The 26,014-nt window shown below is 70.4% G+C and overlaps 10 protein-coding genes across 10 annotated transcripts; 6 read left to right on the top strand and 4 right to left on the bottom strand.

Moving 5' to 3' along the window:
- Positions 1–1,335: 1,335 nt before the first annotated feature.
- On the top strand, positions 1,336–3,096 carry FA09DRAFT_336066 (hypothetical protein; the record flags this gene model as incomplete). Its single annotated transcript, XM_025743832.1, has 1 exon — positions 1,336–3,096. The coding sequence occupies one exon, from the start codon at positions 1,336–1,338 to the stop codon at positions 3,094–3,096; it is 1,761 nt and encodes a 586-aa protein (XP_025600933.1).
- A 52-nt stretch (positions 3,097–3,148) lies between these two features.
- Positions 3,149–7,050, bottom strand: FA09DRAFT_358027 (P-loop containing nucleoside triphosphate hydrolase protein; the record flags this gene model as incomplete). Its single annotated transcript, XM_025744900.1, has 10 exons — positions 3,149–3,413; positions 3,463–3,937; positions 3,987–5,155; positions 5,205–5,477; positions 5,525–5,557; positions 5,608–5,688; positions 5,740–5,897; positions 5,948–6,673; positions 6,721–6,769; positions 6,823–7,050. The coding sequence occupies 10 exons, from the start codon at positions 7,048–7,050 to the stop codon at positions 3,237–3,239; spliced, it is 3,369 nt and encodes a 1,122-aa protein (XP_025600932.1). The 3' UTR covers positions 3,149–3,236.
- A 230-nt stretch (positions 7,051–7,280) lies between these two features.
- Positions 7,281–8,387, top strand: FA09DRAFT_327386 (chorismate mutase). The gene is made up of 5 exons (XM_025741386.1): positions 7,281–7,529; positions 7,590–7,859; positions 7,909–8,168; positions 8,221–8,240; positions 8,294–8,387. Exons 1-5 carry the CDS (start codon positions 7,298–7,300, stop codon positions 8,349–8,351), a joined length of 840 nt encoding a protein of 279 aa, XP_025600931.1. The 5' UTR covers positions 7,281–7,297; the 3' UTR covers positions 8,352–8,387.
- Positions 8,388–8,641: 254 nt separating this feature from the next.
- On the bottom strand, positions 8,642–9,625 carry FA09DRAFT_285306 (alpha/beta-hydrolase; the record flags this gene model as incomplete). The annotated part of the gene is made up of 5 exons (XM_025739882.1): positions 8,642–8,812; positions 8,971–9,111; positions 9,166–9,189; positions 9,241–9,329; positions 9,376–9,625. Coding segments are annotated over 5 exons (675 nt in total), but the record flags the coding sequence as incomplete, so codon positions are not given.
- Positions 9,626–11,565: 1,940 nt separating this feature from the next.
- Positions 11,566–14,420, top strand: FA09DRAFT_327384 (hypothetical protein). Its single transcript, XM_025741385.1, has 5 exons — positions 11,566–11,864; positions 12,125–12,277; positions 12,368–12,526; positions 12,581–12,707; positions 12,759–14,420. The coding sequence occupies exons 1-5, from the start codon at positions 11,601–11,603 to the stop codon at positions 14,309–14,311; spliced, it is 2,256 nt and encodes a 751-aa protein (XP_025600929.1). The 5' UTR covers positions 11,566–11,600; the 3' UTR covers positions 14,312–14,420.
- FA09DRAFT_358023 (hypothetical protein) lies at positions 14,352–18,344 on the bottom strand (the record flags this gene model as incomplete). Its single annotated transcript, XM_025744899.1, has 7 exons — positions 14,352–15,033; positions 15,083–15,345; positions 15,401–15,564; positions 15,617–15,880; positions 15,927–16,627; positions 16,678–16,955; positions 17,015–18,344. Coding segments are annotated over 7 exons (3,682 nt in total), but the record flags the coding sequence as incomplete, so codon positions are not given.
- Positions 18,345–18,514: 170 nt separating this feature from the next.
- FA09DRAFT_342186 (putative alcohol dehydrogenase) lies at positions 18,515–20,636 on the bottom strand (the record flags this gene model as incomplete). Its single annotated transcript, XM_025744534.1, has 12 exons — positions 18,515–18,647; positions 18,703–18,797; positions 18,854–19,047; positions 19,115–19,181; positions 19,232–19,371; positions 19,421–19,492; positions 19,547–19,721; positions 19,771–19,942; positions 19,993–20,039; positions 20,093–20,301; positions 20,355–20,542; positions 20,596–20,636. Coding segments are annotated over 12 exons (1,522 nt in total), but the record flags the coding sequence as incomplete, so codon positions are not given.
- Positions 20,637–21,391: 755 nt separating this feature from the next.
- On the top strand, positions 21,392–22,789 carry FA09DRAFT_291331 (hypothetical protein; the record flags this gene model as incomplete). Its single annotated transcript, XM_025739976.1, has 6 exons — positions 21,392–21,810; positions 21,864–21,966; positions 22,036–22,176; positions 22,228–22,533; positions 22,583–22,635; positions 22,693–22,789. Coding segments are annotated over 6 exons (1,119 nt in total), but the record flags the coding sequence as incomplete, so codon positions are not given.
- A 568-nt stretch (positions 22,790–23,357) lies between these two features.
- Positions 23,358–24,292, top strand: FA09DRAFT_108188 (hypothetical protein). Its single transcript, XM_025738982.1, has one exon. The coding sequence runs from the start codon at positions 23,706–23,708 to the stop codon at positions 24,186–24,188; it is 483 nt and encodes a 160-aa protein (XP_025600925.1). The 5' UTR covers positions 23,358–23,705; the 3' UTR covers positions 24,189–24,292.
- A 360-nt stretch (positions 24,293–24,652) lies between these two features.
- Positions 24,653–25,962, top strand: FA09DRAFT_336058 (homeobox-domain-containing protein; the record flags this gene model as incomplete). The annotated part of the gene is made up of 2 exons (XM_025743831.1): positions 24,653–24,956; positions 25,010–25,962. The coding sequence occupies 2 exons, from the start codon at positions 24,653–24,655 to the stop codon at positions 25,960–25,962; spliced, it is 1,257 nt and encodes a 418-aa protein (XP_025600924.1).
- Positions 25,963–26,014: the final 52 nt, after the last annotated feature.

Here is a 26,014-nt window from a genome sequence, read left to right as displayed (position 1 = left end):
AAGAGGCACGCGCCGCTCGCTTCTTCCTTCGCGCCTTCGGCGCCAGTGCCCGGTTTCTGGCGGCGTCTGAGCGCACACGGGCGGTGCCTCGGCTGAGCCGCAGCTCACCTGCCGTCCTGCCGCGCTCGGAAGCTCGCCGTGCCGCGAGGCCCGCTTGGAGCTGCCGCGACAAGCGCTGCGTTGCGCCTGCGCTACCTGCGAAACCTTCTGAGCCGCTGCTTGCTGAGCAAAGCAGGGTCCAGGGACCATGCCGAGGCCGCAGCGGAGGCGACAGAGGAACACGACGCGCGGGCGGCACCTCGCTCCCAGACCTCGCTTGACCCCGGCGGGAGGTCTTGTGGTGCTCGCATGGGTACGGCGCACTGTTCGGGCCAACAGCCGCCGCACGGGATGCCTCCGCTTGTTCCGCCTTCCGCATGTCCGTCTCACTTCGCACGAGCGGAAGGGCAGGCCTGTCGCGATCGCAGGCCGTCGGAAGTGCTCGGCGCCCCGCGAGCCGAACAGCCTGCGCATCGCATTTCGCCGTTTCCTCCTCGCTGTTCCGCTGCGCTGCGATGCAGAGGCGCGGACAAGAAGGTGGAGCGAACCAGCGCAAAATGACGTGCATGGAATCCGACGGCTCCCGTCAAGCTCGCCAGCGAGGGCGAGGACAAGACGCGCTCGGCGTAGGCCGGCGCGCACAAGGGCACATCGTGCGGCTCGCCTCGGTCCTACTCGCAGGCACAGCGCTCGTCCGTCTCCCGGCCCTGTTGATAGAAGTCAGAGGCGGCCTGGTTCTGGCCACGACCAAAGCTCTGCTGCTCCGTCGTAGCGTGAGAACGGCGGAGCTCCGCTGTGGCGCCCTCGGGAGGCGAGGGCCATGCACTGTGGGCATGATTGCACGGCAGAGGCGACAGCGCAGGCGCGGCCGATGCGCCGGCGTGACGGTCTCGAGGCCGGACAAGGGCGCGTCGCGAGGCGTTTGTAGCCGATTTGACGCGCGCGCGTCGAGCGGCATGGGCGAGGAGGCGCCGCGCGGCGCTGCTCCTCGCCGACCACAAGGCGCCGCCCGAAGCAGGACAAGGCCCTGAGCCTCGGTCGCCCGCCTGTGCAGCGGATGAATGCACACCTGCAGCTGTCCCCTCGGCTGCCCACGCTAGCCGCCCGGCCAAGCAGCCGCACACAACAAGAGCCGCCTCGCTGCGGACAATAAGAAGGCAGCGCTCGGAGCCGCGCCGCCCTGCGCCGCGCCCTCGCCGTTTCCCCTTTCTGTCTCCTCATTGCGCTCAGCAGAGTGCACTCTCCGCCCTCCCTCATTGCGAGCCTGTCTCGCGCCCCTCGCCGAGGCCTACAACCATGGTCGACGATCCGGCGCCATCCGGCTCCAGCGCCGGCGCCTCGCCGCCCGCGACGCCGCCAGCGTCCCAGGAGCTCGATGCCGGCACGCCCGACACCTCGCTGAGCCGCACGCCCAAGGCCTCCGACGACAACAAGACCGCCGCCGCACAGCCGGCCGCGCCGCCGCCGACGCCGCTGGGACCGGCACCGCTGCAGCTTGGCGGGCCCTGCCTGCGCAGCCGCAGCGACAGCCACGCCTTCCGCGCCGAGCCGGCGGACGCCGTCTCGCCGCCGGGGCCGCCGCAGGTGCAGGGCGTGCCGCTGCCGCAGATCGTCGCGCGCCTGCACCGCCTCGCGCCGTACTTCTGGACGCGGCCAGAGACGTCCGACCTCGTCGTGCTCGTGCCGCTCAGCGGAGCCATCGCGCCCGGCGGCGTGCCGACGACGCCGCTGCGCCGCTCGCCGCTGCCGGCGCGCGGGGCGGCGGCGCCAAGAAGGCCCTCCGCCGTGTCGCCGCAAAAGACGCCGTGGATCGACCAGCCGGGCCAGTCGAGCCGCCTCTTCGGCCGGCGGCGGAGGGGCATGGCAGCCGACGGCGAGCCGGCGGCAAGCGACGCCGCGCGGCGTGCCTCGGACGCCATGTCGGACCTGTCGACGGAGCCGGGCTCGCCGCAGCTTCCGTCGTCGGCGTCCACGGCGCCCTCCTCGGCGCAGACGCAGCTGTCGCGTGCCAGCGCCAGCAAGTGGCCCACCGCGATGGCAGCAGCAGAGCCCCAAGCACCGCCGACAAGCTACCTCGAGCAGCGGCGCGCCTCTGCGCCCGGCCTGTCGGAGAAGCCAGGCAGCAAGGCGCCGGCACCGTCCGCCGGCGACGCCGTGCACACGCCGTCCCTGCCCCTGACGAAGCTCACCTTCCGCGTGCACGCCGACTACCTCACCACGCAGAGCTCGCTCTTCCGGCGCATCCTGGCGGACACGACTCCCGCCTCGGCGCCCGGCTCGCCGGCGCGCGGCGACGACGCCGGGCCCGGCCGGCCGCGCCTCTCGCGCTCGCACGACGGCCTCGCGCCCGTCGTGCTGCTGCCGCTGCCCGATCCCGTCGCCTTCTCCGCCATCCTGCACTACCTCTACTTTGGCGACTTTGACGCGCTCGCCGCGGCGATGGACTCGGGCGGCGTGCGCTGGGAGGGCGTCGTGTCGACGGCCGAGACGATCGGCTGCGACCAGGAGCTGAAGCGCAAGCTTGGGCGCTACTGGCGCGCGCGCATGGCGCTCAGCTCGCCGGCCACGGGCTCGCCGCGCGTCCTGGCGTCTTCGCCCCGCTCGCGTTCGCTGCACGTACCCGAGACGCCCTCGCGTGAAGGCTTGGTGCCCAGCTGGCTCGCGCACAAGGCGCAGTCGGCGACTCTCTCGCGCAGCGCCAGCCTCGCGGCAGAGGGCAGCAAGCGGCGCCGGCAGGACACCGACGACGAGGACGCCGTGATGAGCGAGGCGGCCTCTATGCACGACGTCGGGCCGCCGCTGCCGCCGCACGCGCACAAGGCACGGCGCATGTCGCGCGACGAGACGGGCGTCGCGGGCGCGCTCGAGCGCGTGCAGATCGAGACCGCTGCCACGTCGCCGCCGGCAGCCGTGCCGAGCTTCGTGTCGGGGCTCATGCGCCGGCGAGAGGGCCAGCGGACACTCACCGAGGCGGGGCGCCGCCGCAGCAACACCTGGACCGCCAGCGCCGGCGGGCCGCCGCGGCGCGCCCGCAGTGCGCAGCCGCCGCCGTCGTAGCCACTCTCTCGCATCTAATGACCGCCGCTGTTCCCTCGCAAGCATACCAAAAGCCGCCTGCTCGTCGTCGTTGTCGATTCTATTGCCTATTATACACGTGAAATGCAGGGGCGCGTTGATGTTCGTCGTGCTCGTTTCGATCAGGGTGCCGCACGCTTGGCGCCGGGTGCGCCAGCTGGGCGCGGGCGGCCGGTGCCGAGCCTGCGGCCGCCAGAAGTCGCGGGATTGCGAATCTGCGGCGTGCTGCTGGTGGCGCTCGGCCCGGCAGCCGGCGGCAGGAGGTCCATGAAGCTGGAAAGCGAGGCCGAGTTGGCAGACTGCGCGGGGATGAGTACGAGTCGCGCGGGCCTGGCACGGCAGACGCACCTCGAAGCTCGCCAGATCAGCCTTCGGCCGCGGCTTGAGCGGCGCGTCGCCTTCCACCACGATGCCGCCGTCGGAGCCAAGGCCGGCCTCCTCCAGCAGCTCGCGGCCTGTGCTGCTCGGCGCGGCACGCAGGCGCGCCGCGGAAGAGAAGCCCGGCGGGTTGAAGCTCGGCTTGCTGCGCTTGACGTCGTACACCTGGCCGCCGCTCGAGGCGCCGGTCGAGCGGCCCGCGGCGCTGTACGTGCTGTAGCTCTGATAGCGCTGGTAGCCCTGGTAGCCGCCAGCACTGCTGCTGCCTGCGCTGTTCTGCCGATACCCTCCGGAGCCGCCGAAGCCGCCGAAGCCGCCGTCGCCGCTGTACTCCTGCGAGCCGTGCGAGCTGTAGCCGGAGCCGTAGCCAGACCCGTACTGCGACATGGCCGAGCGGCTGACTGGCTCTGGGCGCCTGATCGCCGCGGCCGTCGTGGTCGCCTCGCTGCGGAAGGTGTCAGCGCCGCAGCGGCGCGTCCTGTCTAGCAACTCACAAGTCCTTCTTCATCTTGACCATCGCTTCCTCGTGGCCGTCCGGCAGCGGCCGCTCGAGGACCGTCGCGAGGTCGCGGCAGATGCCCGCGTCGATGGCCGGCCGCGTGCTGCCGTTCCAGGGAATCGACGCGGCCTTTGCCTTGCTCTTGCTGCCGCCCGCGCCAGACGCCTTGGCCCCGGCCGGCGGGCCAGTGCCGCCACGGTGCTTGCCGCGCTCGGCCAGCGGCGCGACGAAGCGCGAGAGCGAGCGCTCTGCAGCGTCTCGTCCGCCACCGCCGATGAAGCGCTCGGCCGCGTGCGTCAGGTAGAGCATGCACTGGGCGCGCGTGCAGGCGACGTAGAGCAGGCGCCGCTCCTCGGCGATCTCAGCCGGCTCGGTGCTGCGGTAGAACGGCATGTTGCCCTCCTCGACGCCGACGACAAAGACGACGCCGAACTCGAGGCCCTTGGCGGCGTGGCACGTGGCGATCGTCACCTTTGGGCCCTCGTCCTGGCCCTCGTTTTGCATGTCGGTGCTCAGCGTGCAGGCCTGCAGGAACGTGCGCAGGGCGCTCGGCGGGCCGTCGGGCGACGGCGCCAGCGCCTTGGCCGAGTCGTCACCGCTTGACGAGCCTGCCTCGTCGTCGTCGTCGTCGGTGAGGTCCAGCTCGATGGCGCTGTCTTTCGATGCGCCCAGTTGCGGAGCGGCCCGGATGCGCGGCTTGACGTCGGCGGGCTCGGGCTTCACAGGCGGGGCCTGGCGGCGCGCACGCTTTTCGCGCGTGCTGACGTGCTCCACGTCGTTATCAGCCTCGTCCGGCTCAGCCGCCATGCGCTTGAGCGCGGCGCCGCTCGTGAACGCCGCTCGGCCGGCCTCCGGCTTGACACGCGCCGCAGCCGGCGCCTCGTCGTCGCTGAGGCCCATGCCGTCGTCTTCGTCCTCCTCGCCTGCCTCCACCTCGTCCTCATCAAGCCGGTCCAGCTCGAGTGCGTCGCGCGCGCGCCGGATCTGCTGCGCCACCTCGTCCTCGTCGGCGCCTGACACAACACTCTCGGCGACGAGGTCGGCAAAGTTGATGAGCTCCTTGACGTTCTCCCAGCGCGACTCGTATTCGCCAATCTTCTGCAGGTGCGCTTCGTAGCCGACGGACTTGACCACGGCGTGGATCAGCGCCGACACGGCCGCGCCCTGTGGCGAGCGTCAGCGTGAGCAGGCATGTCAACCGCAGCGTGCTCACCTTGGCGGCTTTGCTCCGCACACGCGCCACCGCCTCCACAAAGCCCTTGAGCGCCTTGCTCACGCCGGGCTTGACGCCCTTGATCGTCTTGCTGCCGCTCACGATCGACTCTGCGAGGGTCATCGGCGCGACGCCGAGCTCCTCCGCCTTGGCGAGCAGGTCCTGCACGGACTTTTCGCCGATGGCACGCTTGGGCACGTTGACGACGCGCACGAACGCCGGCGTGTAGCTGGGGTTCTCGGCGAGCGTCAGGTAGGCGAGCAGGTCTTTGATCTGGAGTAGCGTCAGCGCTGCCCATTTCCTGACACGACTGGCCTCACCTCGACTCGGTCAAAGAACTTGGAGCCACCGAGCTGCAGGCAGGTAAGCGGGCGGGCCGGCGCGAGTGCGACACACGCCTTACCATGCGGCTCGGGATGCGCTCCTGCTGCAGGCTGCGTTCGACCTCGCGCGAGAGGGCGTTGTAGCGCAGCAGCACCGCGAACTAGACGCAGTGTCAGCGCGGGAAGACAGTGGCCGCGTGGCAGCGCCTCACGTCGTTGTAATCCAGCAGCCCGCCGGTATGCGCAACCAGCCGCTTGACTTCGGTCGCGATAAAGGCCGCTTCGGCGCTGGCCGAGGCGTTCTCCTTGAGCACGACGGGCACGCCGGCGGGGTGCGACGTGTAGAGGCCCTTGGCGACGCGCTCCGTGTCTGCAGGACAGGCGTCAGCAATGCATGCGACACTCGCGCATGCGCCTCACCCTGCTCGACAACGCGCAGGCTGGCCTCGAGGATCGCGCCGGTGCTGCGGAAGTTCTCCTCCAGCTTGACGCGCCGTGTGCCCGAGAACATGCCGAACATCTTCTCCAGATTCGTCACCTCGGCGTTGCGCCACGCGTAGATCGACTGGTCGGGGTCGCCGACGATGCTCAGGCCGACGGCCTGCGTGTCCTCGGACGTCCAGCCGCCGGGCGGCAGGAGCCCGGGCGCGGCGAGCAGGTTCGACGTCGTCGCGGCGGCAAAGAGCGACATGAGCGTGTACTGCGTCGTGTTGGTGTCCTGGAACTCGTCGACGAGCACGTGCAGCACGTTGCTCACGACGCCCGGCTGGCGCAGCAGGGCGCAGCCCTTGAGCAGCAGGTCGTCAAAGTCGAGCCCGTTCATGCGCTCCAGCGCCGCCTCGTACTCAAAGTACACCTCGGCGACGGCGAGCCTGACGGCGACGCTGCTGGCGTCTGTCGCCTGCTCGCGCCTGAGGCGCGTGGCGAACGCCTGCGCGTCCTCCTCGCGCGACTTGGCGCGCGAAATCTCGTTGATGCACTGCTCGGGCTTGAGCGTGATACCCATCGGCGCGCCGTCGAACGTCTTGAGCGCCTCCTTGATGGCCTTCTTGCTGTCGTCGGCGTCGAGCACGGAGAAGTTGTTGGGCAGGTTGATGAGGCGCCCGAAGCGGCGCAGGTAGCGCACCATTGTGGCGTGGAACGTGCCTGCGCGGCGTCAGCGCGGCAGTAACGGTGGCCCTGCCCACACTCACCAAGCACAAGCCGGCTGGTCCGGTCCGGCCCGATGAGCTTGTGCAGGCGCTGCACGCACGAGCATCAGCACGCCTCCACCCGGCAGCGCGCCCCACACGCACCTCGCGCATCTCGCCCGCCGCCTTGTTCGTGAAGGTGATGACGACGACGTCCTCGGGGAGCATCTTGCGCTCGAGCACGAGCCACGCGGCGCGGCTCGTGAGCACGCGCGTCTTGCCCGAGCCCGGGCCGGCGAGGATCTGCAGCGGGCTCGACGGCGGCGCCGTCGCGGCCTCGAGCTGCGCCGGCGACAGCGCTGCGAGGTACGGCGGCGGCGCCGCGCCGGCCATGCTGCGTGCGTGTGTGATGTGCAGTAGCCGCGAGATGTGCGAGAAGCGGCGGGGTGCGCAGGCTCTGGCCAGGAGCATCAGGGTGATGTGGCAGCGAAGGAGGCCGGCCGCGCCACCACTCTACACGTCGCGTCACCAGACCAACACTTGTGCGGCGAGCGGCCAGCCCGAGTCCCGGCCAGCGCACCGATCACACGGCCGCGCACTCGCTGGCGCCTCTCTCTCCACCACACCCTCGCTGCCCGCCATGACGGACCCCTTCCCGCCGCACCTCTCCTCGCCGCTGCTCTCGCTCGACCACATCCGCGCCGTGCTGCAGCGCCTCGAGGACACGATCCTCTTCCAGCTCATCGAGCGCGCGCAGTTTGCCAAGAATGCGCGCATGTACGAGCCCGGCGCGTTCAAGGAGCTCAAGGAGCGCGAGCAGTGGGACGGCAGCTGGGTCGAGTGGTTCCTGCGCGAGACGGAGGCGGCGCATGGTGAGGGGATGTGAAGGCGCACACCAGCGGCACCCTTCGTTTACCATCCTCATCTTGCAGCCAAGTGCCGGCGCTACGAGTCGCCCGACGAGTACCCGTTCACCGACCCGGCGCTGCTGCCCAAGCCCATCCTGCCGCCGATCGAGTACCCCAAGGTGCTGTACGAGCGCTCCGTCGTCAACGACAACAAGCGCATCTGGGAGTGGTACCGCGACGAGGTCGTGCCCACAATCACGCGGCGCGTCGAGATGGGCGACGACGGGCAGTACGGCAGTGCGGCGACGCGCGACGTCGAGGTGCTCTCGGCCCTGTCGCGCCGGATACACTTTGGTGCGTCGAGAGCCACGGTCGCCAGCGCCGTGCCGCTGACGTGCACCAGGCATGTTCGTGTCCGAGTCCAAGTTCCGCTCCGCGCCCGCCTCGTTCATCGGGCCGATCCAGAGCCGCGACCGCGACGCGCTCGAGGCGCTCATCACCAAGCCCGCCGTCGAGGCGGCGCTGCTCGTGCGCCTCGAGGGCAAGGCCGAGGTGTACGGGCAGGACCTGAACACGGGCGACGAGAGCCGCCGCAAGATCGACGCAAAGGAGGTCGTGCGGCTGTATCGCGAGTTTGTCATCCCAGAGACAAAGGTGGTCGAGGTGAGCCGTGCCGGTGTGCGCGACGTGCGTCCTGCTGACGAGCTGCGCACAGGTCGACTACTTGCTGAAGCGGTGCGTCACTCCGTCTACGTCCGCTCTGACTTCTGCTCACGCTTCAGATGCAGACTCGACGGCCTCAGCGAGGCCGACATCGAGGAGCTGCGGCAGTCTCGAGCATCGTAATGTCATGCGGTGTACGATTAGGCAGGTCTATCAGGCAAGATGGTGCAGGCGGCGCGGCATTGCGCACAGGATCGCGCGCTACGCGCTGCCGACCTCTTCGCAGACCTCGAGGAAGAACCTGCGCGAGCGTCAGCGTCGGTGCGAGCCCACGCTGTGCCTGCGCGCCTCACTTCTTCGGGTCGAACGGCTCGCTGCCGCCCGTCATGCGGTTCCAGCGCGTCTTGAGCTCGTTGATCCAGCCTGCCAGCGGGGCGTGAGTAGCGGCCCGGGCAGGAGCACCGCGCGGGCTCACCGATCAGCTCGAGGTGGTTCGCCGCGAGCGTGCCGCGGTACTCGCCCCACTCGGCGCTGGAGCAGCTCACGAGCCCGTCGTTGGGGCCCTCCTGCGCAAAGATGATGCCGTGCGGGATGCGGAACTCCGAGAGAAAGCCTGCGGTGCTGTCAGCACAGCGCCGGGCACACTGCATCGTCACTCACCTGGCATGAAGGCAGCGCCGTAGGACAGGTCTGCGGCGGAGCATCAGCAGCCGTCGACACTCCGCACACGGCAATGCTCACAGCGGACACCTTCGCGATTGGGCGTCTGGTCACGCGTGGTCAGCTGGCGGACCTAGTCGACACACGCGCCGCCGCTCACCTCCTCGTTGAACTTGGCCATGTCCGCGAGCTGCAGCTGCTCGAACGCCTTGCCGCCGCCGGGGATGCCGACGGCGCGCACGAGCGAGAGCAGGCTGGGTATGTTGTCCTTGCCGATCACTTGCTGCTCACACACCCGTCAGCTCGGCATCATTGCGGGACGCCGGCGCCAGCGCACCTGCAGCATGTAGTCGGCGAATGGCTAGGCAGGCAGTCAGCGAGCAGCGCGCCACACACCGCACGCGGCACGCACAGATCCGCGGTGCGGCGTCGCAATCGTCGTGAGCGACTTGACGGTGAAGCTCGTCTCGAGGCGCGAGATGAGGTAGCGCGAGTCGAGTCCTACGCGTGGTGAGCACACGCCCTGCCACCGGCACGCCACACTCACCGCCCATGCTGTGCCCGATGAGGTTGATCTCGCGCCCGCCAAAGTGCCGCTCGATGACATCGCGCAGCGCCTCGGCGCGCTCCTGGATGCTGGCGCTGGCCGGCACGCGCGCCACGAGCACCTCGGTGCCGCGCTCCTTGAGCACCTCGGTGATGCCGCGCCAGTAGTTGAAGATGAGCGGCATGCTCTTGGGGCCCAGCGCCAGCTGGTCGAAGCCGAAGAGGCCGTGCGCAAACACGAGCGGCACCTTGTCCGAACTGGCCTCCTTCTGCGCCTTGGAGGGATGGATGTGCACCGACTTGCCCTCGGGCTTTTCGGAGTCGGGTGCTGCCGTGCCGCTCGCTGCCGCCGCAGTCGCCTTGGCAAGCGCCGCGTCCAGCGCGCTGCGGTGGCTCTGGATCCAGTCGCCGCCGTCCTTGTCGAGGCCGAGCGTGGCGCGCAGCCGCTCCATGGCGCCGTAGAAGCCCGAGCCCGTCTCTGCCTCGTGCGCGTGCTCGCCGTGCACGTCGGGCGCCAGGCCCAGGCTGGCGGACGCAATGTCCCAGATCGACGGCTGGTCCGCCACGTCGTCGGACGACGCGCGCCGCTCGCGCAGGTCAGACGCTGCCGTCGAGCCGTCGTAGTCGGACGACGGCGCGGCCTCTTCGCCGGGGCGCGCGAGCGTGGCAAACGGCCGCGCGTCACCGGCATGCAGCGAGGTTGGCGGCAGCGTGGGCGCCCGCGGCTCTGTCGGCGAGCTGATGATGCCGGTCGCCGTGCTGCGCAGGAGCTGTGCCGTGCTGCGCAGGAGCTGTGCCGTGCTGCCCGATGCAAGCGCTGGCGGTGCGGCGTGTATGCTGCGTGAGCTGAGCGAGCGCAGCAGCGAGGGCGGGCGTGTTGCACGCGGCGGCGAGCCAGAGTCTACGTTGGGAGCAGCCGGCGAGCCGCCTGCGCCGCGCGCTGCCAGCCAGCTTGGCGGCAGTTGCGGCTCGATGGACCGACTCGCCGGCGTGTGCGGCCGCGAGATGGCAGAGCCGTCGTTGGAGCTCTCGCGGCTGCGCGCGTGTGTCGGCATGAGGTGCGCTGGCGGCGGGGCGGCTACGAGTGCTGGCACCAGCTCGGCCTGCGCCTCTGCCAGCGCCGCGCGCAGGTCGTCTGAGCCGCGACGGGCGACCTGCGGCAGGGGATGCAGCAGCGGGCCGCTGCAGTCGGTGCTCTGCACGCGGGCGTGGCGCGGCTGGTACACGGGCCCGTCGTGGTGCGTGTGCACGAGGTTCTGCTCGGCCTGCGAGACGCCCTGCGCGGCGCGCTCGCGTGCGCGGGCTAGCGAGACGCCGGCCAGGTGCGGCACGCTGCCCTCGCTGCTGCGTCGCCGCGCACCGTCATCGCCCGAGTCGGCGGACGTGCGAGGTGCGCCAAAGAGGCCGGTCCAGTCGGCGAGCGAAGGCTTGGCCATGCCGCGGCGTGGCGCAGCCTGCGAGGCAAGGACGGCGAGACGCCGACCCTGCGCGCGCCGTGCCAGCAGCACGATGGGCAGCGCTGAGCGGGCTGTGAGGAGAGGCGAGTGAATGCGCTGGAAGGCCGGAGCTGCTAGCTGGGGTATTGGTGCTTCGCAGTCGCGTGCACGCCGGCCCTGGGCGTGCAGCCTCCACACGTCGAGATTGTGAGCAACCGGTGCGGCGCACTGAGCCTCAAGGATGCTCTGATCGTCTGTCTCAGCGGGGCCAAACGATCGTCCGCTGCGGAGCGAGAGGGTTGAGCTTGCTGTGCGTGCTTGCTGACGGGCTGATGTGGTCGTGAGGCAGGGGGCGAGATGTGGGTCGCTCACGCAAGCATCACGCGCGTGACAGCGGCTCGGCGCAGGGGGCGCGCCGCTCGCTTCGGCGCCGTCCAAGCGCGGGGCGTGGGAGCAGCGGGTGCGCAGGCTCCCGCGCGGCTGCGCCCCTCGAGGCCGCCTGATGCTGGCTACTGGCCGCCATTAGGCACGCTTAGGGCGAGCCATTGCTTCTGCGCCGCACTTGTGGAAGCGTTGCCAGCAATGTCGGTGCGAGGAGGAGGACGGCCGGCGTGGCGCGGCGTGCCTGCGAGCTGCAGCCAGCGCGCGCGCCCTCCACGTCACGCGGGCCGCGCTACGCGAGGCGCACGGCGTGCTGCGTCGGTGTTGGACGTCGCCTGCCTCCCGACACCCACATCCTCTACACCCGGCCGCTCTACTGCCGCTGCTGCAGCGTCGCAGCGTCGCCGCCATGCCCGCGCCCGCTGCTGCCGCCGCGTCGGCGCTGACGGGCCGCCGCATCGCCCTCTACGGCGCCGTGTCGTCGGGCGCCGCCGCCGCCGTCGTCGTCGCCGCGCTGCACCGCCGCCCGAACTTCTACAGCGCCGCCGTGCTGCTGGCACGCAGCAACGGCTGCATGCTCGTGCTGCTCAACTGGGCCGTCTTTCTCACGCTGCTCTTTGGCAAGGCGTGCCAGAAGGCCTTCTTTGGGCCGCTGCGGGCCGTCGAGATTGAGGTGAGCAGGAGGGGCGTGCGCGGTGGTGAGGCGTGCACAGGGGCGACGGCGACGCGGTGGTATGGCTTGCACGTAGATCACACAGCTGCGGCTGGCGATGCGTCGGCGAGACCGGCCGGCACACCGCTGGTGCTGTTGCGGCTGGCAGACACCCGGCTCAGCTGCGAGTCGGCGCTGCAGCGGTGGGGCCACAGCAGCTAGCGTTGACGCGGTCGCTCTGCCGCGACGGGCCCGCCCTGCATACTGACACACGCCCGCAGCATCTCTACGAGCGCTCGTGGTACGCCGTCACCGAGTCGCTCATCGCCATGACCATCTTCCGCGACAGCTTCGATGCCTGGTTCATCCTCATGTTCGGCACGCTGCTCTTCCTCAAGGTGTTCCACTGGCTCAGCTCCGACCGCGTCGAGTGGGTGAGTGCTGGGCTGGCTTCCTTGAGCGGCGAGCTGCAAGCTGCGTCGGCCAGCACGCACCTTCATGCCCCCCGCTCACACACACCTCAGATGGAGCAGGCGCCGACGATCCCGCTGAGCTTCCACGTGCGCATGAACTGCCTCTTCTGGACGCTGCTCTGCGTCGACGTGTCGCTCGTCATCTTCGCCGTCGAGGTTATCCTCCTGCAGCGCGAGCGCGTCGGGGTCATGATCATCTTTGCGTCCGAGGTGAGCCGAGGCGTGCGGTGGCGCCGCTCGGGCTTGGCTGACACGCCCGCCCAGTTCATGATCCTGACCGCGCAGCTGCTCAGCACCATGGCCAAGTACGCCATCAACACGTACGACGTGCGCCAGCAGGAGCCGTGGGAGGCCAAGAGCATGTGGATCTTTGCCGTCGACGTCATCACCGGTGCGGCCAGTCCTGTCGTCCGCTCACTGCCACTGCTGACCCCTGCCGCAGACTTCCTCAAGCTGACCACGTACCTCACGTTCTTCTTCCTCATCCTGACGTACTACGGCTTCCCGCTGAACATGGTGCGCGACGTCTTCTTCACGGCGCGCTCCTTCCTCAGCCGCATCCAGCACTTCTTCCGCTACCGCGCGGCGACGCGCAACATGGAGCGCCGCTTCCCCGACGCCACCGCGCAGGAGCTCGACTCGGGCGACGGCACCTGCATCATCTGCCGCGAGGAGATGATGGTGCGTGGCGCGGCCGACGCGGCGGCTCGTGATGCCGCGGCCGAGGCGCCGGCAGCACCAGCACCGGCGGGGCCCAACGAGACGCCCAAGAAGCTGCCGTGCGGGCACATTTTCCACTTCCACTGCCTGCGGTCGTGGCTCGAGCGGCAGCAGTCGTGCCCGACGTGCCGCCGCACCGTCTTCGACCAGCCGCCGCCGCCGCCGCCGCCGCCGCCGCGGGCAGCTGCACCGCCTCCACAGCCGGCTGCCGTGCCTGCTGCACCTGCGGCGGGCGGCAATGCCGGCGACCAAGGACACCTGCACCCCGCGATTCGCGCCTTTGTTCAGGACTACGCGAACCGCAACGCGCCGCCGCCAGCAGCTGCGCAGGCTGCAGAGCGGCCAGGGGCTGCACAGGCCACGGCGCCGTCAGCAGCTCGCGCCGGCATCTTCGATGCGCGCGATACGCCGACAGAGCTGCGCCGAGCGATTGCCGCTTCGTTCCTCCGCGGCGCTGGCGAAGGAGCGGGCGCGGCTGCTCAGGCTCCTAACATGTGGCAGCTGCCGTCGACGTCCGGACGGGATACGCGGCGCGCGCCGCCTCCGCCGTGGACCTTTGGCGTGCCTTATGCCTCCGCGCCAGCGGGCGAGAGCAGCGGCGCTGCCGAGGCGCCCGCAGGTGTCCAGCCGACACACGAGCAAGACACCGCGCCGGGCGACTCGTCGGACCCGCTCGATGCACGAGAGGCAGCACGCAGGGCCGCTCTGCGACGCTTTGGCCTCGAGTCTGACGCGGGCCCCTCGCGTGCTGCGCCAGCGCCGGCGCCCGCCGCTGGTCCCTCGTCGCAGGTGCCTTCCGCGCCGCACGCCTCGCTGGCCGCGCCGCATCTCGTGCCGCTCTTCGACCCGGCGCTCATTCCGGCCTATGCGGACGAGTACGAGGCTCGCCTGCCGCACCCGCTGCTGACGCCCTCGTCTGCCGCCATGGACGGCCCGCTCGGCGTCGGGCTCGCTGCCAACGGCCATCTCGCCGGCCCGTCGGGCGGCGTGCAGCTGCTCGACGAGCTGTCGCCGGAGCAGCTGCGCGAGCTGTCGCGCGGCACGCGCCGTGGCCTGGAGGAGCGCCTGCGCCTGCTTGGGCGCGTGCAGGGCACGCTGTGGACGGCCGTCGACGAGCTCACACGCGCGCTGAGCGTCATGCCCGAGGACGGCATCGACAACGCAGGGGACATCGAGCGGGGCTCAGCACAGCGGAAAGACAAGGCACCGGCGGAGGGCGTCAATGCGGTCGCACCGGCAGACCCAGACGCGGCCGAGGCCGAGACGCAGATGTGACGAATCCATGGTATCATTGCAGTGTGCGGGACGCTTTGCACTACTCGCGCGCCCGCTCTCTTCGCCGGGCCCGCAGCGCGGCCAGCGCCTCTTCGTCGCGCGCGGCGGGCCGAGCGACATCGCGCGCAGCCGGCCGCTCCGAGGCCTCGCGGCGCGCAGAGGGCCGCAGCGTCGCCTCAGAGCGGGCAGCGCGCGACGGGACGGGCGAGGGCGAGCGGCGCGCGGCGCTGCGGTCGTCTCCGGCGGCGTGCGAATGGACAGAGGAGGGCGCAGAGCCCGAGCGAGGCAGTGCCTCGAGGCGTGGCCGACGCGCCGAGGGCAGCGTGCGCAGCTCGCTGCGAGCGGCAGCAGCATGCGGCTGCTCGCCAGCTGCCGACGACACGCCGTACGCCCAGCGGCGCAGCGCATTTGCATCGCCCATGGGCACGGCGCTTGCGCTCCTGACCGGCGCTTCTGTTGCGGGTCGTGACGGCGGGCGGCGCGTCTCTGCTCTGGGCGCAGTCGACGTCGGCGGCTTGCACTCCTCTGGCCTCGCCTGGGTAAGGCGCGCCAACGTTGGGGGAGCCTCCGCGGGCGGTCTCGCCGGGCGGTCCGTGAGCAGAGAGAGATTGCTGCTGCTGAGCGCAGCCGGGATGGCGGGCAGCGGCGCCTGGGCAAAGGGATTTGCACTGCGACTGTGCGCTGCGGCCCGCAGCCGCGCCATCGAGGGACCGCCGAATCGCCTGCCGACTCGTCAGCATACAATCCCACTGTGCCGCGCGGTCGACTCACGCAGCCGCGCGCATGGAGCGCTTCGCCTTGGCGGCCTTTATCCAGTGGCGCATGGCCTTGCCAAGCATGCCCTTGCGGTCCATGTCGACAGCGCGCCGCGAGGCCGCAGCTGCCGGAGCGCGCTCGCGCCACTGGCTCCACGCCGCCCGGATGAGGCGAGTGTGGTCGAAGCGCAGCGCTGGCAGCACGCGCGTGCCCTGCTGCCAGCGTTGCAGCATCCGCCGGACGACGGAGTCTTGCCGATTCAGCATTACGCGATACTCCTGTGCGCCACAGCGTCAGTGGAACGGCCCAGTGAGCACCACCGGCTGGACGCACCAGCGGGCGAAGACACGCCTCGGCGTGGCGATCCGACCAAGCCGTCCAAGCCTGCTCGAGCATGCGCCGCTGCTTCTGCTCGATGAACACCGCTGCGTTCTCTCGCCGCGTGCGAGACGTGCGCATGGCGCCGAGCCAGCGGCTGAAGATGCGCCGCGTGTTGTCTGCCGCGCCGTGTCAGCCGGGCACAGGCAGGCACGGCCATCTGCGGCTTACCCTCTCGCTTCACGTCGATGAAGCTCAGACCCAGCTTCTCGAGATCGCCTTGCCGCGCCAGCGCCGCCGTCCACACCGTCCAGGCGCGCTGCAGCAGCTGTCCGTCGCTTCGCTCGGCGGCAGACAAGAAGGCGAGCCGCACATCGACGACGCGGCGCGTCCAGCGCTCAAGGGCCTCCCGCATCGTGCGCTCCTGAGCTCGTGCGCGCATGGACGCCACCGCCACACGCTCTCGGCCGCGCTCCGCCGTGCGCGCGTGCCAGGCTGGATGGAGTCAGCAAATGGAGGCCTGGCGCGACGCTGCACTCACTGGAAAGGGCCTTGGATGTGGTCCGACGATCGCTGCGTTCTAGCACGCCCGCCAGCCGCCGCTCGCGCATCTGGGCCGTCCAGGCTCGGAAGGCTCCGCGAATGCAGATGTACTCGCCCACGATGGCGGCGCGCTCTTCCCGCACTCTGACAGCGCCGAAGCGCTGCGACCAGGCCGACCACGTCCGAGCCAGCACCAGGCGGGCGTCTCGGCGCGCCGCCAGCTCGAGCGTGGCGCGGTGTAGGTCCGCCAGGCGCGACCACTGGCCGAACACGCGGGCGAGGACGCTGGCATCGAGCGAGGCCGTGAGCTGCGCCTCGCGCTGCTGCAGCGACACGACGAGCACTGAGTAGCGGCGTCGCCACGTCTCGAAGGCCGAGCGCAAGCAGTTGCCCGTCGAGACGCGGTTCAGAAGCGCGCCTCGTTCTGCCAGCATCCAGACCTTGACGCTGTGCGCCAGGAGCCGGGTGTCTCGCTGCACGAGCAGGATGCCTGCTTGGCCCTCCATCTGCCGGACATCCCTCGTTTTGCTGCGCCATGCAGAGAGAAATGTGCGCTTGTCTCTCCGCGCTCGCCATCGGTCCGCCAGCGCTTCCTTGCGCCGCTGTGTCGTGCGTGCGGCGAGTGCCTCCATCCACGACTGCAGGCCCGCGCGCTTGATCCGGTGCGAGGCCATGGCGCGCGCCAGCTGGCCGAGAGAGCTGCGCGGCTGTCAGCAGGCGACGAAGGCGTGTAGAGACGCACGACTCACCTGCCACGACGCCACGTCGCCCAAGCGCCTTGCAGCACCCGCATGTCGGCGCCCGCGCGGTGCTCGCGCTCCGCAATGCTCAGTCGGCTCGACTGGAGCCAGCGTGAGAATGCCAACGAGGCGAGCGAGAAGCGCCGCCCAGCGACGAACTGTTCCTCTGCGTCCGCAAGCTTGCGGCGTCGCGCCAGACTGAGCTGCCAGACCCCGAGGGCGCCCTCGAGAAGATGCGCCTCGCGGAAGCGATCCGCCAGGCGAAGCTGGAAAGCCGAACGCCATGCCTGACACAGCGCTGCCTCAGCAAAGCGACAAGCTTGCGCAGCCAAGCACTCGCACTCACCTGCCAGTGCGCCTCTCGCAGACGCCGCTCCCGTCTCTGCCTGACGAGCTCCCAGCTCTGCCGCAGCGCGCGTGCCCGCTCGGCCCGCTTGTGCTCCGTCCTGTCCGACACGCGGCGGCGCCAGACGCGCCAGGCGCTGAGCCGGCACCGGACTTCGTCGACGTGCTCGGACAGCGTCTGCCGCTGCTGCACCCTCGCCAGCTTGGCGGTCCATGCCTCCCACGCCTTTGCGCGCACGACCTGGGCGTGCGCCTGGTCGATGCGCGCCAGTGTGCTGCGCTTTGCGCGCGTCCGGTCGAGCCACCAGCGCAGCGCGCGACCCAGCGAAAGGCGGCGGTCTGTAGACTCGGCCAGGCGTACCAGCGGGCGCAACGCTTCTTCTTCCGCTGCGGCTCGCCGCGCCGCCTCTTGTGCTGCAAGCGTGGCACGCTCAGACCGCGAGCGCGAGATGAGCGCATCGAAGCGCCGCTGCGACGGCGCGGCAGGCCGGCCGCCGTCGGCATCCTCGACGGTGAGGGTGGCCAGTGCGCCCGACAGCTTCTCGTCGCGCGAGACGGGCGCGCGGGCGGCAGTGTACGGCGGCGGCGTCGGGCTCGGCACGGGCGAGACGGTGCGCGTCGACGCCGTGTCGGACGAGGACGAGGTGGAGCCGAGCGAGGCGGGAATGTCGGCGAAGCGGGCGCGCAGCCGCGGCGTGGGCGAGACGGTGGCCGTGGCGGCCGTCGGGCCCTGCCACGAGACGGGCCGTGGGCCCTGCGGACGCGAGAGCACCGGCACGTCCCTCACAGGCACCCGCATCGTCTGGCGCGGCGGCTGCCGCCACGCCTCGTCGCTGGCCTCGTCGCTGCTGGAGCTGCTGCCCGACGTGGCGCTCGTCTCGCCGCCCGTCGTGCTCTCGCCGAGCCCGCTCTCCTCCTCGGTGCGCGGCTCGAGGCCGAGCGCCTCGCGCACGCGCTCCCAGCGGTCTGTCCAGTCGGCGCCGCGCACCTGCAGCAGGCTGAGCGTGAGGTCCCAGAGGCGTGCGTCCTGCGCCTCGTCGCACGCCGCCGGCAGCGGCAGCGCACGCACGCCGTTGTAGGCGCGCTTCAGGCTGGCAAAGTCGCCGGCGCCGCGCGGCGTGGCGGCGACGACGACGTCGAAGAAGCGCACGTCGGCGCCGTCGAGCGTGCCGAACGCCGCGGGCAGCGAGAGGCGCGAGGCGCTGCTCGACGACGCCACCGACGAGGCATTGGTGCGCGTCGAGAGATGCGAGGTGGAGAGCGAGCGGGCGGCGGCGGCGGCGTCCCAGGCGGCGGCGCCGGGCTGCGGCGTGCGCCAGGGGCGCGACATGTGAGGGTGCAGAAGGAAGCCATGACGCGGCTCCACATCGAGCGGCGGCGGCCGAGACGCGTCGCGCGCCGTGCGTGGGAAGCACGCCGGCCGCAGACCAACACTCCGTCCAACACCTCGGCCATCACCGGTCCACATCGAGCAGTAGGATTGCAAATCGTCACAGGTCCGCGGCCTCCAGCTCAGTAGCGCATGCTCCGCCCAATGATGCTCGTCAGGTGCTCCATGCCGTCGCTCTCGCCGAAGCCGGGCGCCAGGTCGAGCACGCGGCGCTGCGGGATGCTGCCCTTGACGAGCGCCGGGACTGCAGGGGTGGGTCAGTGGCGGCACTCGCGGCATCATCGCGGCAGCACACGCACTGTGCTCGTCCTTGTAGCCGAGCGCCGCGAGGCCGCGCGGCATGCCGAGCGTGTTGGTGAGGAAGTCGCCGATGCGGTCGTACACCAGCTGGCCGCTGTGCAAGTAAAGGCATCAGCACGGGGGCATGCGTGGCCACCACGCGCCACTCACACCTCGTGGTCCGGGATGCGCGCAATTGCCGAGCTCTCCTCCTCGCCGCCAAAGATGGCCGCAATCTCGCGGTGGCGCTCGGGCGCCGACGGCGCCGTGTACTCGAACACGGCCGGGCCCGTGAGGCACACCGAGAGGCCGTGCGGGATGAGCGGGTGGTCCGTCGGGTAGCCGGGGTGGTTGTACTTGGTGAGCTGGGGGTGGCGAAGGGGGGGGGGGGGGTCAGCGTGGTGGCTGTCAGTGCGGCACGCCTGCACGCACCGTCTTGTTGAGGCCCGAGATTGGGTAGCTGATGCCGTGGCAGAGGTGCACGCCGGCATTGCCGAAGCTGGAGCGTGGCGTCAGCGCCGCGACGCATGGCGCACTCGCGGCACTCACCCGATGCCGGCAAACGTCGCGGCGAGCAGCATCTGGCCGCGCGCCTCGGTGTCGGTGCGGTCGCGCGCCACGCGCGGCAGGTACTTGACCGTCTGCTTGAGCGCCCACAGCGAGAAGACGTCGGAGATCGGGTTGCGGCCCTGCGCAGGGTCAGCCAATGGAGCACGGTGGACCTAGCGCCACGCTCACTTGGTACGCCGGCCGGTTGAGCGGGTTGGACGGACGCGGGCTGCGCTCGTTGTACGGAATGGCCGTGTAGCTCTGCGCGCGTGTGTGTCAGTGCCTTGCTTGGCAACAGCCATGCACGCCACACACCTCAAGCGCGTGGAAGAGCACGTCGAGGCCGGACGACACGTGCACGGCCGTCGGGCACGTCTCGGTGTTCAGCGGGTCGACGATGCCGAGCAGCGGCCGCATGGCGCGCGACGCAATGCCCGTCTTGGCCGACGTGGCCGAGTGGTCAAAGATGGCCGTGCCCGTCGTCTCGGAGCTGCAGCACGTGTCAGCGAGGGCCGAGGGCCGTGGCTCGGGATGCTCACCCAGTGCCGGCCGTCGTGGGCACGGCGAGCAGCGGGCGCAGCTGCTTGTCGACGGGGATGCCCTTGCCGATCGGCGCATTGACAAAGTCGAGCAGCTCCGCCTCGGGGTAGCACGTGAACAGGTTCGCGACCTTGGCCGTGTCCATCACCGAGCCGCCGCCGACGGCCAGGACTGCGCAGCATCAGCCAGGGCACACCACTCGCCCAGCTGCGGCGACTCACACGCGCCAAAGTCGTTTGCGCGTGCAAAGGAGATGGCGTCTGCCCAGCTGCGGCGACGCGTGAGCACCCAGACCCCCTGCGGCGCACGCCCGGCACCCACCTCTTGTCGTTCGGCTCGACGCGCACGCGGTCGAAGATCTCGTACTTGACGCCGGCCTTCTCGAGCGACTCGATCGACTGCTTCATCGCCGTCAAGTTCCGCACCGTCGGGTCGGTGAAGACGCCGACCTTGCCCGTGCGCAGGTTGGCAAAGTCCATGCCGACCTCCTGCGTGACGCCCTCGCCGTAGCGGATGTTGGACGCCGCGAGCTGTGCATTGTGTCAGCCGCCGCGAGCACGGGCGCCTGCTGCTACTGCCGCACCTCAAAGGCGTAGTCCTTGCTCAGCGCCTGGTCCACCGGCCGTGCATAGCCGCGCGCATTGTTGCCCGGCTGCGCATTGTGGCCCTGGATCATGTTGAGGCCGGCGCGCGCCATGTTCATGCCGCCGCGTGCCGTCTGGCAGCCGTGGCAGGGGCAGGCGGGGTTGTGCACGTTGCGCATCAGCGACACTGGCGAAGGGGTCAGTGCCAGCGACGACCTCGCCGCCGCACGGCCGACGCACTGATCGACGAGCGCGACGCGGGCTTGGGTGCGGGCACCATGGTGGGCGATGTGTGTGGGGTGTGTGGTGGTGCGGAGCGAGGCGTAAGCGCGGCGTGGGCTCGCTGCTGATGTCGCCGCTCTTCGGCTTCCGGCCTCTCGCCGCGCCGCCTTCCCCGCGCGCTGCTGCCGTCGTTTCCCCGCATTCGCGCCGCCGCCACATCGGCGCGGCAGTCGCGCACACGACACGCCGGCCACCGAGCGGCAGCGTCAGCCCGACAGCACCGCTCGCACCGCACCGACACACTGCAGTCTGTGGCTGAGCTTTGCCTGGTGCCTTGCAGTCTGCACCTGCGGCCTCTCAGCCCTTGACCATCGGGCGTGGGCTGACGGCTGACATAAGCGAGCGTGGGAGCAGCAGCGCGCGGCGCCGTGCCTCCACACGCCGCCGCGGCCAGGGCCGTACGGGACGCTGGACCCGCTGCTGCGCTTCCTTCTCTCCTCACCACCTCACCATGGCGTCGCCCGCGCCCGTCGAGCTCGCCCACTGCGCCGCACTGCAGGCCGACGAGCTGCTGGCGCTGCGCCACATCCTGCCCGCCGCCGCGCTGCACGCCCTCGGCGACGCGCGCCTGCGCCTCGTCGTCGCGCCCCGCCTGCCGCAACGCACGCACGTCGTGGTGCGCGAGGCCGGCGAGCAGCCTGGCCGGCGCCAGCGACGCAGCCGCCCGCGCAATGGCGATGCGGCCGCGCAGGAGGGCGCCGACGGCGAGGTGGAGCCGCCCGTCGCCGGGCCCTCCGATCCCAGCCGCGCCACCACGCTGCAGCTGGCGCACCTCTCGCCGCTCACCCTCACCCTCGCACTGCCGCCGCTCTATCCGCTGCAGGCGCCGCCCGTCATCGCTGCGCTGTCGGCGCCCTGGCTGCCCGCCGGCTCCGAGGCGCATGCATGGCTCATGGCCTCGCTCCTCGAGCAGTGGCAAGAGGCGCACTCCGAGATCCTCTTCACCTGGGCCGACTGGCTGCTGCAGGGCCTCTGGGAGGGCGCCAGCCCATTCTCCACGCCGGACGGGCTGTGCCTGGAGGAGAAGCGCGGGAGCGGTCTTGTGGCGCGACTGCTGGCGTACGACAAGATCGCCTCGAAGGAGGAATTCGAAGGCGAGCGGTACGGCTGCGGCATCTGCCTCGAGGAGCGGGCAGGGACCAAATGTGTGAAGCTGGAGGGGTGCGGGCACGTGTGAGTACATGCCGTGCAGATTGGCATCCGCCGTGCTGACATCAAGCTCGCAGCTTCTGCCAGGAGTGTCTCTCTGGCTACCTCGGCAGCATGATCGTCGAGGGCTACCACCGCCAGGCCTCGTCCTGTCCGGATCCGAGCTGCACAAAAGCCCGCGTGGAGCTCGAGAACAGCCACAGCTCGTCAATCCAGCCCGCGGCAAATGGAGTTGCTGCAGTGGAGGAGAAAGTAGGCGCAATCAAGGACAAGGAGCTGCTGCCTCTCGTTGGCGAGGTGATGGTGGGCCGTCTTGGGTGGCTGCGGAGCAAGGCAGAGGCAGAAGCAGATCCGACGGCCGTCGTATGCCCGCGGCAAGGTTGCCATGCGGTGAGTAGCAGCAGCATTCTCCCCGAAGTGCTCACCTTGACACTTGCGCAGATCGCCCGCATGAACCCCAGCGACGCGGGCACGTCGTACGAGTCGATGCGCGAGTGCCCAAAGTGCAGCTTCACGGTGTGCGCGTACTGCCTCAAGGTGTGGCACGGGCGCTCGCCGTGCTCGCTCGCCTCGTCGTCGGCACTGGTACAGGAGTACCAGTCGCACGAGCCAGGCTCCGTCGAGCGCCTCAAGATGGAGCAGCGCTTCGGACGCGCGAACCTCGAGCGCCTCGTGCGCACCGAGATGGAGGAGCAGGCGAACCGCGAGTGGATGGAGGCCAACGCCAAGAAGTGCCCGTCGTGTGCGGTGAGTCAGGCGGCAGTCCGTCTAGTGGAGATGGCTCACGCTCTTGCAGGTCTCCATCGAGCTGGCCTTTGGCTGCCACCACATGACGTGCGGCAAGTGCCGGTGCGTCGTGCCGCTGGCTGAGCCCTGCCGCCGTACGCTCATCCCTCGCCACGCCAGCACGCACTTCTGCTTCCTCTGCTCGACGCGCCTCAATCCGCTCGAGCCGTACCGCCACTTCAACACGCCGGGCAAGCCGTGCTACCAGCGCCTCTTTCCCAACATGCCCCACGTGCTCGACGGCGGCGCGCCCATGGGCCCGCTCGGCGAGGTCAACATCGACGACGTGCTCGCGTGGGAGGCCGCCGAGCTGTAGCGCCAGGCTGCCGCGCCTCGTCGCGCCTTGCCCCGCCGCGCTCAAGCCCGAGCTCATCTATGCAGGGTCCTCATCTCGGCCATGTAGCCGCGCCAAGTCATCCTGTGAGACCTGCCTCGCCGGCACCGGCCGTCGAGCTCGCCGCTCGCACCCCAGACGAGCAGACACAGCCGCTTGCACCGCCTCGACTTTCATGCGCGCCGCACTGGCCCGCGCAAGCCCGATCCACCGCTGCGCTGCGGCGCGGCGAGCTCATCCCGCTCGCACCTCTCCTGCTGGCAAATCAGGGGCCGCACTCGCTGCGCGTTTCATCCATGCGAAAGCGCCGGACACAGCGAGACCGCTGCGGGCGCCTGCGAACGAGCTCGCTCGCCGCAGCGCTTCTTGCCTCGCTTCGCAGCCCGCGCTGCGCCCGTCATGTGCACAGCCCGATGCATCAGTAATTGTACGACCACTGGAGCGTCCGCTCTCGTGTGACTCACGCCGCCCTGACGAGCACATCGCGCGCTCGTCGTGCTGCGCTCTTGGCCCTCGGCCCGCGACGGCCGTTCCTGCGCTGTCGGGTTGCTTCTTCGAAGCTTGCCGACGCCGTGCATTCCTCCTTTCTCCCACGCCACGGAGACAATGAGTAGACAGTGCTTTGTGCGCCGGCGCGAGCACTAGCCAAGCGGCGGCGTCGCTCCTAGATACTTCGCACGCCACGCAGCAGGCCCTCCGCCCGCGGCTCCAGGCGTACGAAGCGCTCATAGCATCAACGCAGTAGCAGGCAGGCGCCCGACCTGGCTCGCTCACGCCTGCCGCATCTCTCATCTGCGCTATGTCTCGGGGGGGAGAGCGAATCACAGGCGCCGCGTGTGCCAGCACGCAGCGTCATGCGGCGGCCCGCACGGGACAGGACTCATGCGTGCGGACAGAGCGGCGATCAGAGCAGCTCATTGCTCATGCGAGCCAGAGCAGGCAGCGGTGGACAAAGGAGCCGCTGATGAGGTGCGAGCCGCTGAGCGAGGTGGCGCGCGGGCTGATGATGCGAGAGGACGAGGGCCAGACAGTGGCAGCTAGTGCGGGAATCGAGCGTTGTCCCGGCCATCGGGACACTCTCCGAGCCGATCCGCTGTGCCTGATGGGCAGCGAAGTCGGAGCGGCGGCCGGAGTTTGCCAGCGACGAGGAAGTGCTCCTCAGTCCCCGCCAAGGCCCGACGGTCGCGCGCGCCATGTTTGTTCGCGCAGCACGCAGACGCATGATAGCGCCGCACGGCATGGCATGGCAACTGGCCAATCTCGACGAGAGAGCGCTACGTAGAATTATGGGCAGGACTGCAGCGTGGGTCCGCGCTCTTGTGCGGCACGGCAGGGAGCGCCGAACAACGATCAGCGCGTGGCGGACGAACAAGAGACGCGCGCGAGGGGCGCAAGCGCGCACTCTTACTGCAGCGAGCGCATTGCCGCTCATGCCTCCGTAGCCTGCCGCCATGGCCCAAGGTCTGTCGCCGTCGCAGCAGCCGCGAGGCTCATATGCGCTCGGGCCGCTCGCGCACGTCAGCTCGCCGGGTCGCTGCCCCTATGCTGGTGATGACACGCCTCGGCGCCAGATCGGCGGACGGGCGCTGATGTGCCTGCGCCACCTGCCGCGAGAGCGGCTTCTTGCCGGCTGTGCCTCTGCAGGATGGGCTCCTTTGTCCCTTCGAGCGGGTCTCCTGCTCATAAGGTCTAGCCACCCGCGGCTCGCAGCCCACGCCTCTCTCTCGCTGCCCCCTACCATCCGCCATGTCCAGCCTCGCCTCCGACTCGCCGCCGCCGTCGCACGATGCGCCGTACTCGTCGGCACAGTCGGTGCAGATGGAGCGCCGCGACACGGGCACGTCGGACTCGGAGCCGGACAATGCGTGGGCGGACCTTGAGGCGCGCTTCCCCTTTCTGCGCGACGACGGCGGCCTGCGCAAGCGCCCGCGCAAGCTGCTCACGTCGCGCCAGAGCAGCGTGCTGCACAAGATCCTCGAGCGCACCCACTTTCCCTCGACCGACGAGCGCAAGGCCGTGGCCAAGGAGCTCGGCCTGTCGCCACGCAAGGGTGAGCAGGGCAGAGGTGGTAGCGCCTGATCACGGCACTGACGGTGCACACAGTGCAAGTCTTCTTCCAGAACAAGCGCCAGAAGCACCGGCGCATGACGCTCTCCGCCGCCAGCGAGCTCGTGGCGCTGCGCCACGGCGACGACGTGCGCCGAGCGCCGCAGGGCCGCACGCTGCCCCCCGCACGGCGCCTGTCGCCCACCCGTGCCGCCGAGCTCGGTCTGCAGCGCGGCCCCGACGTGGCGGCGATGAACCGCCTGCGCTCCGTGTCGGACGTCGGCGCTCGCGTGCCGTCGCAGCACGTCGCTGTGCGCATCGGCGGCCCGCAGTACTTCCACGCGCCCAAGCTCGCCTCGCAGCCCAGCGCGGCCACGCGGCATCGCGACTCGGGCAGCGAGGTGTTCCTGCCGCCCAGCCAGCCTCGCCTACACATCGTCGGCTACGACGTCAGAGAAGGGCGCGACCGGCCGTGGCTGCCGTCCGTGCCGTCCGAGGCGACGCTGCCGCTGACCGAGTCGCGCCTCGCCTCGCACGCCACACAGCATGCACAGCTGGGCGGCAGCATGCGTCGCCAGCCGGACCCCTCACGCACGCTGCCGTACCCGAGTCCGACGAGCGCCGCGCCCAGCGCCCGCAACGCCTTCCGCGACCGCTCCGACTCGGTGCTCTCGGCCGTGCGGGCGCGCCGGCACGTGAGCCACGGCAGCGTGAGCCTGTCGGCGTCGGGCGACTCGAGCTACAGCACGCGCGTCGGCAGCGGCTCCGTCGGCACGCTCGTCGACAGCTTCGACCGGCTAGATGCATCGGCCAGCAAGACGCCATCCTTGGCGCCGCCGACGCGCTCGTTGCCGCCGGTATCCCGCTCGCTGCCGCCAATCTCCGAGCTGCTGCTCACCACGCCGCCGCCGCTGCCGCGCCAGGTGGGCATGTCACAGTACTGCACCACCAGGGGCGCGCCGCAGCCCTCGCGCCGGCTGCCTGGTCTTGCGGAGCTGCGCTTCGCCTGACGCCTTCTCGTCCATCTCATACCCCTGTGTCCGTCCTCATCACACACACATG

The sequence above is a fragment of the Tilletiopsis washingtonensis genome (assembly GCF_003144115.1).
Source record: "Tilletiopsis washingtonensis strain MCA 4186 unplaced genomic scaffold FA09scaffold_2, whole genome shotgun sequence".
In the NCBI taxonomy this organism is placed as follows: domain Eukaryota; kingdom Fungi; phylum Basidiomycota; class Exobasidiomycetes; order Entylomatales; genus Tilletiopsis; species Tilletiopsis washingtonensis.
This window is presented reverse-complemented; position numbering and strand designations above follow the sequence as displayed.